Source organism: Diabrotica undecimpunctata, chromosome 8, assembly GCF_040954645.1.
Source record: "Diabrotica undecimpunctata isolate CICGRU chromosome 8, icDiaUnde3, whole genome shotgun sequence".
Lineage (NCBI taxonomy): Eukaryota > Metazoa > Arthropoda > Insecta > Coleoptera > Chrysomelidae > Diabrotica > Diabrotica undecimpunctata.
In genome coordinates this window covers 119905833-119923835 of record NC_092810.1, presented here as the reverse complement: position 1 = coordinate 119923835, position 18003 = coordinate 119905833, and the positions used below count along the sequence as shown (strand labels likewise).

The 18003-nt window shown below is 33.6% G+C and overlaps 1 protein-coding gene across 1 annotated transcript in view; it reads right to left on the bottom strand.

Annotated features, from left to right (window-relative positions):
* The window catches only part of CCHa1 (neuropeptide CCHamide 1), a 181372-nt gene that overhangs the window by 20805 nt on the left and 142564 nt on the right, over positions 1–18003 (bottom strand). The window contains exon 4 of the mRNA XM_072540851.1: positions 5554–5662. Within this exon, the coding sequence (XP_072396952.1) occupies positions 5554–5662 (109 nt within the window). The remainder of the gene's footprint in view (positions 1–5553; positions 5663–18003) is intronic.

Sequence of the window (18003 nt, the reverse complement as noted above, 5' to 3'; positions counted from 1 at the left end):
TCTTGACCGAGCACTTGGCGACATCCCCCCTCCTTTCGAGACTCTGAGGCTGTGGAAAATTTTATTGAAAATTTTAAAATATTACAAGTTTAAGAAATGCGAAAAAAATATATAGAATAATGAATACAGTAATTTAAAAGTGTCCAAAATAAATTCAAAAAGTTTGTAACTCACATACAATACTTATCTTGAACCTAGGGGGCCCAGATGTTACTGCATCTCCCTCTGCGGCATGCTCCATCCACGGTCGGTGTACCATTCCTCCCAGCGGGTTCGTCTTCTTCTCTGCTATCCGGCTTCCATCCGCTTATCCTGGGGTCTCGTAGGCGAGTTTGCCTGGGGCTCCGTGGTGACGCGGACCACATATCTGGAGAGCAGACAGGGACTGTGGCTACTCCAGGATTTTCGTAGCTTCCGGGGCTTCAAAACGTCGAAGAAGGCTGGCTCGCTGAGACACCTGGTACACTGAAGGCATCAGGATTGCTGCAAAGCTCGATGGCGGAGTGTTAGAATATAACTTTGTAACACTCCGTGGCTGTCCCCACTGTTCACTTGACTTTAACCCATGTGAAAGTCAATGGAGTGTTGCCTTCTGTAGATCAGGAACTGGGTCGTAGGTTCGGATTTTAATCCATTTGTTGGGCGCCATGTCGTCGTAGCTAGAGTGGACCTATGAACTTATCCACTCTGCTATACGCTCTGCTCTAGGATATTTCGTGAAGTCGGTGTGCAAAACACCCTAGGCACTTATCCCTTATTCAAGTTGGGACGTTGAATTGTTCATTTCGAAGGATAAAATAAAACTAATTCGTAGAAAGCGCAGACAAAGCCTCAGAGTCTAAGGTAGGTGGAGCAGAGCCCCGCTAGTCGACTCCCTAGAGTTTAGGGATCTAGGAGAGATCGAGGTAGACTGTCCTTTGGTTTGGAAATCAATTAATATGTATACATAATATTTTACAAGATTCCAAACCAAAAGACTAATGAAAAAATTGGAAAAGGGAGGAAGGCGGGGCGATGCGCGCCAAGAGTGCTCATTGGTCACTCTTGACCGAGCACTTGGCGACAAGTAGTGATGGTGAATTACCATCTAGAAGTAAATTAGCATAAATAGATTTATTTTAAATAACAACTAATATAGTTCTAGCAATTTTGTTTTTTGTTGCTATTGTTGTTTTGCCATTCGGAAAGTACCTGTGAAATCCTTCGTCCTACGAAGTTTTAATATTGTAAGGACGTACCTCATAACTTTATTATCATTATTATGGCAAATTTGTTTTTTAAAATTAAGGTTTACATTGGGCTGCCGGGTCGATTATTATTATTATTTTTTGTAGATGTGCTGGTATTTATATATGAATTTTAATATTAATTTTATTTTAAACATATAAAAAGGTACATAAGATCATTATTCCAATATCAGTACGTTTAAAGAAGTCTAATGTAAAGGGTTTCTTTTAAGTTAGTCCTCACAATGATTCCCCATATTTTAAAAATGTACACTCCACCATTGTACTACACTAGTCTCTCGTTCCGGGCCCCTCCAGAGTCTATTATTTTAAAGCGATACCGTGACATTGAATTTGGACTGTACACACCACGTTTTATTTTTCCATGCATTAATCCTATTCCTATGCAGCTAGAATTTTTAATGTAACTTAAATATTTTGTTTAATATTTATTATAGTCATTTAATCTATGCCATTTGCTATTTCCTATTTAATATTTTCTCAGAACTGTAATTACAACTGTAATACTTGTAATCGTGGTAAAATATGACAAGGAAAAGTTACATTCTTACTTATAAAAGTTTTAATATTTTACTTTTTTGGCCAAAATAATTTTTCTTGTTACCCACATAGGATACCAACTGCAGCAGCACATCAGATACCATGCAAAAGTCAATAGCTGCTTGAAACTACAACGAGTTCGATACCCGGCATCTCCACCAGCTTGAAAGTCCCTCCTTAAAAGTGAACTTTTAATATAAGTCCTGACATACTTTGGATTTCGTATGAACCCTCATTCAACCACGTTTCGTCCATACAATAATTTTTTCCCAGATGTCAAAATCACCATTTTTTTAAATATTCTTTCCTACATACCACTAGTTCATCTCTCTTGATTAACAAACTTTTCCGACTTCTCTTTACATACCGAAAATCCATTTCACGTAATGTTTTTGTAACATCGTCCAATAAAATCTTTGTACGTCCTTTTTGAATAAGTTTTTAAAGTGGTTTATTACCTTGATAAAAGTATAAAGATTTGCGAAAGCTTGGTAGACTAAAAAGAGTATTTCTTTGTCCTATCTTCCGCTGCATACCCAAATTGTTCTGTTTGTAGATATATATGTATATATATATATATATATATATATATATATATATATATATATATATATATATATATATATATATATATATATATTACTATTTTACACGTCGTATACCCTGTATATTCGAAAATTCTGGATTTTAAAGTAAGAAAGAACTGTAGGATGTTTTAATTAACAGTGCAAAATAAAATTATTTGATTAATATTTTATTACTCTTCTTAAGCTGTAACACAAATCCTTATTAAATTGGGTAAATATTTAATCTACTTTTGTAAGGCTAGCGGTGATATTTAATTATGTTTTGATGGAGATGATGAACTTTCCTTTAATGAATAACATAGTTAATATACTGTCCAACAACCGAGTTAATTACAACAGATTAGGCAGATTTCTTAAAATTAAAAGGTAATGACTTAGTTGCAATCACAAAGTATAAATAATCATTCATACTAATAAAATAAGGTACGCAATGAAAAAAGAGATTCAGATAAAGAAGGCACTATATGTAAAGAATATATTAATATATAGTAAAATTTATCGCAATCATATTTAAAATGCTTGCTTGAAAAGGAATTCCAAAAGCTATAACTGGATCGCACTGTGCTAACAGTGGGCTTTAGAGCTTTCTTACACTAGTTAATAAACTAACTAGAATAACCATAGTTATTGATTTGGTGATAAGTAGCCATGAGGTTGTGCTATGAGGCTATGCCAATATGTTGCATAGCCTGCATATATGTTGTTGTTGCATTGTCCATAACTATAACACTATTAGAGGGGATGTTGGGTATTAACTTATTTTTAAACCAGTTTTCAAATATATCTGAAGTTGTGTTGACATTATAATCGAGCATGTCTCTGATCACTGATGTTTTTAGCTGATAGAGATAAGGCATTTGGAACCCATTCATCGACTGAGCCAGGATGGAATATTGTAATTATTTTTACTCTATTAGAAGGCGCTTTTGTTGAACAAGATTGATCAACTATCTACCCAACCTTTGGATGGCGTATCGTGAGTATCAAACCACGTTTCATCTAAATAAATAATAGGTCGATTTTCTCGACGATACTGTTTAATTGTGTTTAAATATTCCATTCGACATATCCGTAAACGATAGGATTTCATAAGTAACTGTCCTTTATATACTTTTTTGTATTTAAACCCTATACGTTGCAAACACTTCCAAACAGTTGTTCTACCGCACTTAATTTCAGTATTGTCAACTAATATATCTAGTGTTGTTCTTCAGACAAGGCATACACTTTGCGACGAATAAGATCTTCATCTGCACGATCGAGCTTCCGAGAAATACTGTTATTCCGTCTTATTAATCTTAGTATAATAGGATTACTTACAATTTTTCTGACTGTAGATAATGGCTTTTTAGTCAAAGTTGCCGTTTCATGTAAGGCTTCGTTACTGTCCACTTTTTTTTGTTCGACAGGAGTTTGAAAAACATTGGCAATAATTTGTTTTGCATCAGTAGATAAATTTATTCGTTGGCGGTGTTTAGGTTCTAATACTTGAATGAGATCACTTTCTTGTCGATTTGGTTCCGGTTTATTAACTGGCGAAATTGCCCTTTTATCCTTTGGACTCCAGGAACTCCACATTGTTTCATACAATAAAGGTGAATTTGACTTACGTGGATTCACCGGTAAGTATACACACTCTAAATTTAAAAATAAACACTTTTATAACAATACTAAATTTATATTTTGCACAAACTGAATACTCAAACGACTTTACAACCAATTCCCTCGAAAGCAGAATTTTAAGTGTTAGTTTGTCATCGTACAAGTCTCTTCAAATTAAAAACCAATTAACGATAAATAACAGGTAGAAGGTTATATAAATTTCAAGTAATTTGTTAATAGACCAATTAAGTTAAACGTTTACTCATCCTAACTGTATATACGGGTTTGTCAGTTGGAATGTGCTGTTTGAGATATTACCTTTTTTTCCAAAACTTATTAATTTCCACATCTGGTATTAAAATAACTTTTATAATGAGACACACAATATATCAAACGAAAACAGAATCACCAAAGAATGTTGGTACGACATACAAAACTCGATTTTAGAGGAAGTAAGAGAGTCCTTGAAACCACCTCAAATATTGGCAAAAAATAAGTGGATGACACAGGAAATCCTAAACCTGATGGAGGTTCGACAGAAACAAAAAATGGTAATATTAACAAAATACCGTGAAATAAACTCATGAAAAGAAAAATTACGCAAGCCAAAGAATATTGGCTCGAGTATTTATGTACAGAAACTGAAGACCCCCCCCCCCAAAACACTACGGTGTTAACTTCCATAACTCAAATATATCTTCGGAATTGGGAAACTGAAAAATGTTCATGTACTTAAAACACAGACGGAAAAGGTTTTCGTGAACAGAAATCAAAAGTTATACATAAAATCAATAATCGATTATATTGTAACAAAACAAAAAACCCGACTGAAAGTACAATTTGTAAGAGTTCAGAGAAGCGCAACATGCAGTAGCGATCACTATTTATTATTCTAGTGCTAATACTAAAAGATAAAAGTTGATAAGTTACTATTAGAAACAAATATTGTTTAGTATTATGTAAAATTATTAGCAAACGATATTTGTAAATTACATAAAATTGTACGTGAGGACTTGTTGAGAACTCCAGGTTTATTCCATTTATTTTGAAAGATAGACAATAGAGAACGCCATCGATCACTCCATAAAACTGGCAACGTCTTGGCGAAATTTCCATAAGGTTAGAAGTGTATATCTTACCCTGTACAGACTAGTCACTTTGAGATAAAGTATAGGGGTATTCGCTGGAGAAAACAAAACTAGAGGAATATAAATAAAGTTTAAAAACTAAAACAGAATACATACCTTTTCTTAAGGTGTAACTTAGTGTTGGGTACTTTTTTGATATTTTACATGTTTTGTATACTCTACTAAACCACTGTTACATTTGTTATTATATCTATACTCATTGTGGTTATTGTTTTTGTCATATTTTATTGGCTCCCTTATTTGCCTTTTTATACTACGCCTCTTATAATGAATTAGTACAACAAGCATTTTGATACAAGATATATTTAGATATAATTAGTTTAGAAATATAACTTTTCGTATACAACTAAGTCTATTTTTTGGATATTATATTCTTAGCAGACAGACAATTATTTTTTATTAAGATAAATTGAAACTCGATACACTTACCAAAACTTTATGTATTCGTATCCTGTTGCTGTCAGCAGAGTTTAGAAAGTTGTCGTCAAACAGTTGATCATCTGATAACACATCTTGATTTTTGTGCCACTGTTCTTGTCTGGAAAGAAAAAGTTTATTATATCTGATACTCTTTCATTCATGCGCCACTATATTTAAAAAATTAAAATAACTTACGACATACGAAAAAATAATACAAAAGTTTATTTATGAATTAATTTTTTTTAAGATTTTTTAAAGAATTTGTGAAAACTTCTCACTATTATCTTTATCGTTACAATAATATTCATTTCTTTTTTTTAAGCATATTTCTGGACACGTGCTCTATATTGTGTTATATTGCAGTTACATACATTTGGAGCAAATATCTATTCTTTATAAAGCGAGAATTATTATGTACCCAGTTTAGAGTTAACTACTACTACTATCGGTTTATAGCGTTCTCCGACGCCTTCCGACTCCTAACCGCCATTCTTCTCTATTCAGCCATAGGCCCGGAGGGATTTCTCTTTCCTCTAGTTCTTTTTCAATTCCCTCTCTCCAGCTTTTTCTCGGCCTTCCTCTTTTCCTTCTCCCTTGTGGTGTCCACATCAAAATCTGTTTTGGAATCCTGTCATCTGGCATTCTCTGTACATGGCCGTACCATATTAACTGTTTTGTTTTTATGTCATCAACTATTGTATGCTTGACTCCCATCATTTCACGTATTCTCTCATTTGGTATCCGATCTCTTCTTGATTTTCCTGCTGCTCTTCTCCAGAAGTCCATTTCTGTTGCTAGTAACAGTTTCTCTGTTCTTTGTTTAGAGTTAACAAGATAACCTATTAACCGCCTATAAAATTCGGGATGTAAATCCGGCCTATTAAAAAAATTAAAGTTCTTTTGTAAATTGTTCGTTAAACTTAATACTACGGCGAGTATGTATCCTAGCGAGAAATTTATTAGGCCATTTTTATGTAAAAATGGTGGGTGGATGTTCTAGCTTTTGATTTAGTTAGTTTGATTTAATCAAGCGACACAACCAGTTCGAGAGCGGTCGCCAGTCCTTAATGTTTCAGGTAAACATTGAGAAATTCATTGGTTACAACATTTGTTTGCAAATTATTACAGAAAATATTTTTTCACTTACATGCAGTAGTGTGTTCATTAGAGATGGTTAATAGTTGTATTTCTTACAAAACACTTTAGTTTTTGGGCCAAAACAAAGTGGGATTTACAAAAACAGAGTAGGCCGGTATTGGGCACAATTTTAGTAGCTAATTCCGGCCCAATGGGCCGTCATTACGAATGTTGGTGGTTTTTTTCAATTAAACTTTTTAGCCCTTAATATCAAAAATCATTAAATAAAAGTAATATATTCTTTTAAAAAAATATTTACAAAAACGTACTATCAAATTCCGTCCCATACTTTTTTTTCTATAAAAGCAAAAAAGGAAGTTTACAACTGTGAAAGTCAGGTGGTTATTTTTTATGATCGAAAATTGAAAAAATCTCGAATTTCTTCCCAAAAAAATAATTTATTTAGCTAGCGTGAATGCGTAGCTTGTTGAATGTTTTCCATTAACTGTGGCTTAGTGGGTAAAAAATTATGAGGGTGGATAAAATTCAGTAAAAACCTGGCAACAATTTATAGTTTTAGTTACAAGTATAGTACAGTAAAATTGTAAAAATAGATTTTTTATCACCTTAAATATTAACCCAATATATTTATTGACTTCTCATAAGGAGTTGTTAAGGGATGAATAATTACTAGTGTGGCAATACATTCGTAAAAACCTAGCAGAGCACTGTGGTATATCATAAATATTTTTTTGAAATTCTACTAGCTTTATCCGCATGTCAGCAGATTCGCTCCCCTTAAGGGTATTTTGGTGGTGAAAAATTATTAGGGTGGTAAAAAATTAGTGAAAAATGGGTGAAAAGTATGCCCTCGGCAAAAAGTTTTTTTTCTGAATTCTGCTAGCTTGAACCTTAAGCCAGCAGAATCGCTCCCATTAAGGGAGGTTTGGTGGTGAAAAATTATTGGAGTGTTAATAAATTAGTGAAAAATGGGTAAAAAAATATTACGTAGGTTAAATTAAATTCTGCTCATTTGTCCCCGCTAGCTTAAGGGTCCTATCATTAATTTGGATCTTAACTTTGCATTAATCTGTGCGAGCATAGAGCACTAACGATTAAGATAAATAAATCATAATTGTTTATCTGTTGTTCACTTTAGTGCTTTGTTAGATAATCTCTTCTGTAATTCTGTCTTTTAGTTCTTGAATAGTATGTGGCCTATTTACATATATTTTGCTTCTTAAATACGACGAAAGGCTCATAAAAGTTGAGATGAAGCTAAAAGGACGTAACATAGTGGTAGTGAGCGCATATGCACCTTCTGAAGATGAAAAGGACGAGGTAAAGGATAAATTTTACGACGAATTGACGGACCTGGTAGAGAGTATTGGAACTAGGAAGGAAGTAATTCTACTAGGTGACTTAAATGCTAGAACCGGAAGAAAAGTAAATAGCAAAGTGGTCGGTCCATTTGGAGAAGAAAAAATAAATAAAAACGGTGAGAGATTAATAAGTTTCTGCGATCATATGAATTTAAAGATAATGAATGGATATTATCAGCACAAAGATATTCATAAATTCACGTGGATTCAGCCAACGAGGAATTTGAAATCAATAATCGATTACTGTATATGCAAAGAAAACTCCACAATAAAGGTTAATAACGTTAGAGTCCATCGAGGAGCAAAATGTGGATCTAATCACCACTTGCTTAAAGCGTCACTACTATTTACATTTAAAGGAAGCCAACGACAAAATGAAAACGAAAGTTCAATGATACTGCAAGACATTTCAACAAAGAGATATAATCTACAAGGTTTTGAAAATGAGTCTACCCAGTTTCTGTATCGAATGAAGTTGAATCTGAAATTGCACGATGTTTGTTACTCCTCACCAATTAATACGTACAACGAAATTATGAAAGCTCTTGACGAAGCTGCAATGGAAGCTATTGGAGAAGTGGATAGCATAAAAAAATAGAAATGAATGGTGGAATAAAGAAATAGAAGATCTTATGGGGAAGAAGAAGAATATGTATAACAAATGGCTAGCAACAAAGGATCCTTACGATCGACAACAGTACAACAGCTTAAACAAAGAAGTAAAAAAGAGGTAAATAAAGCCAAAAATGAGATGTGGAATAAAGCCTGCCATAACGTAGAAAATTTTATGGGTACAGCAAGAAGTAAAGAAGCCTGGAAAACAATTAGAGGTAGTAGAACAGATAGAAAAGAATGCAGTAGGTTAACTCTAATAGCCCCAGAATTATGGGTCGAATATTATGAACAAATGCTGACAGAAGATCAAACAGAATTCCAAGATATTGGCTACCAAAAATATGATATTTCCTACCACGAAGAAACTGAAATAACACCAGAAGAAATTAAAAAACACGCCAACGCTATGAAAAATGGAAAGGCTCCAGGACCGGGGGGAGTACCCATTGAACTGATTAAATATGGCCCTGACAAACTATTTCAGCTATTGGCCTATACTTTTAATTTATTCTTGAGAGGAGAAGAGCTAACCCCACAATGAAAAACTGCATATATCAGCAATCTATACAAAAATAAAGGCGACAGAAAAGATTGTAAGAACTACCGAGGGCTTAGTGTAACTAACTCAATCTGTAGAGTCTACGGGAAGATAATTAAAAGCCGAATTGAAGATTGTTGGGAAGACGCTGAAGATCAGAGTGGCTTTCGTACTGGTCGTTCTTGTATAGACAATGTGTTCTGCCTAAAACAAACAATAGAAAAGCGTTTGGAACATAATATGGAGACACACATGGTATTTCTTGATCTTCAAAAAGCGTATGACAGTGTCCCATTAGCCAAGCTATGGCAGGTGCTAGAAGACAAGAATATTCCACCGATTTACGAGGGAGTTGTACGATGATATGACGAGTGTAATAAAGATTGGACATAGTGTGACAAAAAAGATAAAAGTGACCAAAGGACTTTGTCAAGGCTGCTGCATTGCACCTACACTCTTTAAGATTTATTTGGAGTGGGTTTTGGATATTTGGAAAAGAAAATTTGAACCTATGGGTGTTAAAATTGGAGACCACACAATGTACAGCTTGCATTTTGCTAATTACCAAGTAATACTTGCAGAAGATCAAGATGATATCCACTACATGTTACGAAAAATAGATGAAGAATATACTAAGTGAGGCTTATCAATTAATCCATCAAAAACAGAGTACGTAGTAGTGGGAGGTGAAGGATAGCACTTAGAACTAGGAAGCAAACAAATTCAAAATACTGATAGCTATAAATATCTCGGTGTAAACATTACAAACAATGGTCGGAATATAAAAGAAATAGCTACTAGAATTGGTCAAGGAAATTCAGCAATACGTCAACTGAATAGTATACTTTGGAACAACCACATCACCCGAAACACAAAAATTAGGATATACAAAAGTATCATAGAAAGCATTGCTACATATGGTTCAGAGCTTTGGGTAATAAATAAAAATGACGCATCCAAAATAAAAGCAATGGAAATGAATTATCGGAGAAGATGTTGCCAATTCACTAGAAGAGATAGAGTGAGGAATACTGAAATCAGAGAGCGTATTGTCATAGACATTGACGTCCTGTAAACTATAGAATGCAAAAGGCTGAAATGGTATGGCCATGTAGAAAAAATGAATGATCAACGATGGCCAAAGAGAATGTTACAGTGGATCCCCACCAACCTCAGGAAAAAGGGAAGACCAAGAAGATCGTGGAGACAAGAAGTAAAAGGTGCAATGGAAGATAGGGGTCTACAAGTAGATGACTGGAACGATCGCAAGCGTTGGAAGCTAGGTTGCGAGAAACGGCGGCAGCTGTAATAAACTCGTTATATATATATATATATTTATATATACATTCATAAAATACCCCATAAAAATACCCCATAAAAAATAATCTAGAGGTGTAAAATCCAAATAGCGGGGAAGTGGCCCATTCTATTTTCGCTTTATGTTAATATCAACGGTTGTAATACAAATATTTTTTCTAATTTCTGCAGTAATGCTTCTGCGCTTAAATCGCTGGCTCATCTAATATACATATTACCATTTAAAAGGGAATAAGACACAATTAAGGGTTAAAGTAAGTTTATTGAGGTTTCAATTTCCACTTCGGAAATCGTTCTTAAAATACAAACATTAGTAAATTAAACCAATTTTGTTTTTTTGTTACTTGGTAGAAAATTCTTCTAATAATTTAATTTTATCTGACTCATTTATATTAACAACTTAGACATACATTACATATTTTAAAGTAGACGCCCTTAAAATGATATTGATAAATATTGTTGAGTTGCGTTCCTGGGACGACTTTACTTGTAAGATAGTTCATTCGATTACATGAAATCATCTTTAACTTGAGAATATCCGTCAAAAAATAATCATAGCATATAATTCGTCTTCGCATATAAATGTCATAATATTTGCGTACTAAAACTATTTATTTGAGGTCCTTAACAATCTACTATTGGTAAGAGGTGTTGGTAATATAGAAACTAAAGCTGGACGTTCTACTTTATGACTATGATTATACATTGCATATTAAAATAGTCTGTCTGGAATGAAATATCAATTAAAATAAAAATGCAATCCAAAAATGATAGTTTTTGGAATTCAAAATATGTATACCAAAAATCGATTTATTTAGCTAAAACATTCTACCATTAGGGATAATTAGCTTGATCAAAGCGATTTCCACGAAATAAAATATTGCGTAGTCAATCCATTTTTATTTATGTTACGGGCGGCAATGCTTTTAATTTTTCATTGTGAGCTTAAGGGATGATCCAAACTTATAATTTGACTTTATAAAAATTTGACTTTATTGTAATAACTTCACTCGTTATTGCAATATACTTTGAAGAATTACTTTTTAAGAAAAGATAATAATTATGCCCAAAACTCATCTCAGACCATACAAAAGGTATATTTTAATATTTTGATATATTTAATTTTTATTTGAAAAATAAACTTGAGTTCTTGGCATCAGTTTTAATGCAAAATCTCTGTTTTACCTAAAATCATAAACGTATTATTAAAATATATACTATTTCGTTATCTATCTCGAACATCTAATATTGTATATATATCTAATTAAAATTAAGGGAAATTCCCAGTGGTACTTTGTATACCATAGTTTAAAAAACTTATCTCCTCCTCAATCTTTTCTCCTTCGTAAGAATGTAGTGGTGTCATGTAATTTGTTGGACTATTTCTGTCCAATTATCTCTCTCCTGTGCGTGTTGTTGTGCTTCGGAGAATGAGCAACCAGTCATATCCTTTATTTGTTTGGACCATCGTACTGGAGATCTTCCTCTGGGTCTTTTACCTGCTACGTTACCTTCAACTATCATTCGCTCCATGCGTTCTCTTCTTCTAGTTATATGTTTTTCTTCTAGTTATAGGGTAAGTCCGGGAGAGATGGATCGTCGGGTGAGATAACTCGGTCGAATATATCACAGTTTTATCCTATTTGGAATCAGTTGCATTGCGTTATTTGATGCGTGCGTATGGTATTAGCAATACTCTGTTGTTTACGTGTTTTTCCCCAGGTCGAAAGGTAAGATATTTAGAAATTGTTATTTACATCTTAAAACTTTTTCGGTAATCGCCAAAACTATTGTGCGCTTATTTTTGTCTGTATTTTATCGAAGTCACGTTTTGATGGCGTGTTGTTTGTATGGTTGAGGTTATGTAGGCATAGTTGCCAGTCCTTTCAAACGTTACCTTTAGTTAGGCCGTTAACACACGGAAATGAAGTGGGCCATCTCACCCTGACAATTCGGATTAGTTGGCTCGCAAACGTTAGGTAGATATGACACAACTCTTTAGTTATTTAGATATATAAGGATATTTTTAATAGATAAATTTATTTTTAGCCATGCCAACGAATTATAACAGAAAAGGAAATTCCCAACGTGGTTTATGCCATACATGCCCCCAGGAAAAGTCCTACTGGTTTTGGATGGTCATGCATGTCATTGTAACTCCATCCAAATGTTGGAGTATGTAGACAAAAATGAGAGCATTCTACCGTGTTTACCGAGACACAGTGTTTGCAACCATTAGATCGTTTATTTTTTAAGTCGCTGAAGTCACATTATTAAAATGCTTGCAATTTATTTGTTAAAATGAATCCTACAAAGAAGATTAATCGCTTGCAGTTTGACAAATTATTAAATGAGGCTTGGACAAAAGCTGCTTCAGTACAAAATGCCGTATCTGATTTTCGCGCATGTAGTATTTATCCAGTCGGCCGGAATGCAACTCCAGAGTACGCCTTTCTTGATAGTTCAACAATATAAATTACTGAAATAGATGATCTCCAACGTCTAAACCTACCATCTACAATCTGTAAAGAAAAAATCACTCCCGGTAAAATTTTAGATAATATCTCTCCAGTACCTTCTTCATCATGTATTTCACAAGTAAGGAAACGCGGTAGACAATTTGCTGCAGTACTTACTAGCCCAGTGAATTTGGCGATACGCAAAGATTTAGATGTTAAAAAGAAAGAAAAGGATGCTAAAAAGAATAAAGGGTCTCTGGAAAAAAAAAACAAGAAACTCAAGAACCCAAAGAAGATGTTTTGTAAGTCATCTTCTTCCGAAGACTCTAACGATCATATGGAAATTACTAAAGACTCTAGTGATGATCTACAAGATGAAACAAATTTTGAATGTGCTGGCTGTGGGGAAATATATTCAACCACATCGAAACAAGAAGACTGGGTACAGTGCGTGTATTGCAATTCTTGGTTTCATGAAAACTGCTCAAAATATGTTAATTTATGTGATATATGTGGAAAAGTATTCGCAAAAAAACGTGCCAAATAAAGTTTATGATCGAGCTTTATCACCCTTAGTGTACGAGTCGTCTCACTCTGACACATCGGGTGAGTTGGCCCTTTACAATTTTTTGTATTTTGATGTTTACTGTTCTTGTATGTAAGTATTTGACTTAACCAACTCTGTTCACTTTCTTCTAATGGTATTTTAATATAAATATATAAATATTTCAGAGCGTAGACTTTTTTGTTGTAAGATACAGACATTAAAAAGAATGTGAGCCATCTCTCCCGGACTTACCCTATGTCCAAAATATCTCAATATATTTTGGTTGATAGTTGTGATGAGTCTAGTTTTTATGTTAAGTTCTGCTAGAGTTCAGTTATTTGTGCGATGGGCTGTCCATGATATGCGCAACATTCTACGTATACCCACATTTCAAATACCACTATACGCTTTGAATCGGGTTTTTTATTGTCCAAGTTTCTGAAGCATAGGTGGCGATAGGAAATATCAATGCTCGAACAAGGCGTAATTTTGTGTTTATTGTGATGTAAGTTTCCTTTCAACTTTTTGTGAGTTTGGCTATTGCAGATCTGGCCATTGTGTTGCGTCGACGGATCTCGTCTTCGCATCCTCCATTGTTAGTAATAATGGAGCCTAAGTAATTAAATTGCCTGACCACTGCGTAACCTGCCATGATTCTTATCTCTGTCTGGTTGTTTCTAATTCTATCGATGATCATCACTTTGGTTTTTTGCATATTTATTTTCAAACCATGTTCCGTACTCACCGTGCCTAGCCTATTCATAATTTGTTCTAGTTCTTCTGGTGATGACGCCAATATAACAGTGTCATCAGCATAACGTAGTTTCTTGATTTTTATTCGTCCTATCGTTGCTCCACCTTGCCATTCGTAATATATATATATATATATATATATATATATATATTAATATATATATATATATATATATATATATATATATATATATATATATATATATATATATATATATATATATATATATATATTAAATAGAATAGGGGATATTATGCATTCCTGTCAAACTCCAGATTTTAATTTGAAGTTTTTCGAAACCACATTATTAACTCTTACATTAGCTGTATTATTTATATAAAGTTTTTGTAATAAATAGATTAGATGTTCTGGCGTACACATTTCTCTAAGTGTGTGCTATATTTTATTCCATTTTACGACATCGAAGGCCTTGGAATAGTCAGCAAAGCATAAATATGTTTCTATGTTAAACTATTGAGATTTTTCTATAATTTGACGAATATTAAGAATATATTATTCTGAAGCTATTTTCTTGGCATGTTAGAGTAATTACTATTTAATTGGGAATAAGTCACAATTAAAGGTTAAAGTACGTTTATTGACGTTTCCATTTTTATTCAATATTTTATGTGTTAGGGCTTTTTAAAGGGATACATCCCGCAATCTTTTATATTTTTTTGTTTATTGTTTCTTTTTTGTATACAACACTAAATTCTGCATGCAGATTAAGAACTACAAAACTACATATATCATGATATAATAATAAAATTCAACTTTAAGATTATTTTTAAGAAATTTTTACCCAGTCATAAACAGATTTTAAACATTTTATAAAGATGTAAGTGAAAAGGTATTAATTTGTGATGGACATTTCAGTTTGTTTTTCAAATCTTTATTATTTTATTTTTTGTCCTTTTTGGCAAATTATTTATGATTTTTCTTTGGTTTTCCCATATTTCAGGTTTAGCACTAGTAAAAAAATCTCCCTAATTTTTCTTCTCTTTAAGTTTTCTTTTGTATATGTGCTAGAAAAAATGATGCAAAGAACCATGCCCACATCTCTTCCGATTCTGAGCAACTCGGCATCGTTCATTTTGTGTGCCTTAAACACCCCTCAACGTTTGTAGTGCTACAGAATGGTACATCATTAGAAAGGCACTTCGATGAAACATTGAGGCATCTATGAGTGGTCTTTTCTTATTCACTTTATTTTACTTTCAATATGCTATAAGCTACAATAAAATGAGTTTTGTATTATATCAATGGTCTGCTTTAATAGTGTCATTAATTCAGTAGCCATTTTTTGAATGCAGAATTTAAGACTATTACTAATTTTTTTTAAGATTGAAAAGTTAATTTACAATTCTATGGAAGGAGATGGACACCATTTTAAACAATAAACTTTCGTATTGTTGCTCCAAAATTCGGTTTAATCTAATTTAAACTAATTAAGTTTTTGATGCATATTCTGATCGAATAGAAAGGCATATGAAGAACTCAGAAAAGATGCAAAGAAAATATGCAGAAGGAAAAAGAGAGAAATGTTGAATAGAAAAATACAACAAATTACAGATTATAATAACAGAAGAGAGACTAGAAAATTTTACAAGGAAACCAAGCAATGCACCCAAGGAGACATGACAAGGTCAACAGTTTGCAAGGACAAAAATGGGGCAATTATCAGCGAGAAAGAGGAAATAATGAAAAGGTGGAAGGAGCATTTTCAAGAGCTGTTAAACCCAGAAAAAGAACAAAACGAAGATGAAGAGATAATTCACCACACAGCAGAACAACTAGTTGAGCAACCAACATTGGAAGAAACGATAAACGTCATAAAACATCTAAAAAATAACAAAGCACCTGGCACAGATGGAATAACTGCAGAACTGATAAAGAATGGTGGACATGCCCTATGGAGGCGTATCCATAAACTAATCGACCGCATATGGACACTAGAAGTCATCTCAGAAGATTGGAAAGTAGGAATCATACTTCCTATGTACAAAGGGGGAGACAAACGACTCTGCAAATTTATAGGGGCATAACAGTCTTAAATGTCATCTACAATATATTATCAGGAATTATATACAGCCGCCTGGAATCGTTTTCGGAGGAGATTATTGGTGAATACCAATGTGGCTTCAGACCAAAGAGGTCAACTATAGACCAAATACATATGTTAAGAGGTATACATGAAAAATGTGCTGAATATAACATACCTATTTACAACTTGTATATTGATTTCAAACAGGCGTTTGATGGAGTAGATTGACAAAAGATGTTAAAGCAACTATCCATGTTAGGGATACCCAATAAGTTGGTTAAACTTATACGAATGACTCTGGAGGGCTCCAAAGCTATGGTGAGAATAGATGGAGATATGACACAGGCCTTTGATATTGAAAATTGAGTTAGACAAGGGGATGCCTTATCAACAACACTTTTTAATCTAACTTTAGAAGCTGTTGTTAGAAAACTGGATATGAACGGCTGTATTAAAACAAGATCTATGCAAATATGCGCATATGCGGATGATGTTGCCATAATAAGCCGCAACAAAAGGGTATTAAGCGAAAAAGTTATAGAACTGAAACGAGAAGCTGCTACGTTTGGTCTATATATAAATGAAAGCAAAACAAAATATATGGAGTGCACAAAATCGAATGAACATGAGAATCTGAAGGTAGATAACCGTACCTACAAATATGCCTCCACTTTTTCCTACCTAGGCTCAATAATAAATGACAACAACAACATCAGTCAAGAAATACCAGCACGGATTCTTAGCGGTGATAAGTGCTTTTATGCATACAAAGACTTAATGAAAAGTAAGTTACTGAATCGTGAGTCTCAGCTGAGAATCTACAATACAGTAATTAGACCAGTGGTCACATATGGATGTGAAACGTGGACCCTCTCAACCAACCACTGATGAAAATCAACTGAGAATATTTAAGCGCAAACTACTAAGGAAGATATTTGAACCAACCCAATGCAGCGATGGTTCGTGGAGAAATAAAATGAACCACGAGCTGGATGAACTAATGCAGAGCGCAGATATTGTCAGATTTGTAAAGTCACAAAGTCTAAACTGGCTTGGTCACCTAGAAAGAATGCCAGATAATCGAGCTGTAAAAGCAGTCCAGAGATGGAAGCCCCAAGGAAACAGAACAAGAGGAAGGCCCTGTAAACGATGGATAGACGACGTAGAGAGGGATCTTAAAACCATGAACATCAGGCAGTGGCGAAGGAAACTATCCGACAGGGCAGAATGGAAGAACATTGTTAAGCAGGCTAAGACTCACAAAGGGTTGTAGCGCCATTAGAGGAAGAAGAAGATTGTGGCTCCAAAATTCGGTTTAATCTTATTTAAACTAATTAAGTTTTTGATGCGACGGATAAGATATGACGCGATTAGCGAAAATAAATTATTGAATGCCTAAATACTTAATCGAAAAAATTCCCTAATGATATGCACGATATGGTATATTGCCTAGATTTAAGAATTTATTGACTGGAAAGGAGTTGCTGACCAATGACAAATATATGTATCATTAAAATGTGTGGATTTTAAAATTTTACGAAATTTAATAAATACTACCAAACAGCAAGGTTTTGGGTAGCCCTATATATGTTTTTTACTCTTACATTTGATAAACATCGCTGTAACTTGCGGGAGAATATAACAGTTTTGTATCTCTATGAAACAATGTAAAATTATTCAATCTTAGCAACTTCCCTTTTTGATTGTAGTAGTTTACGTACTTCGT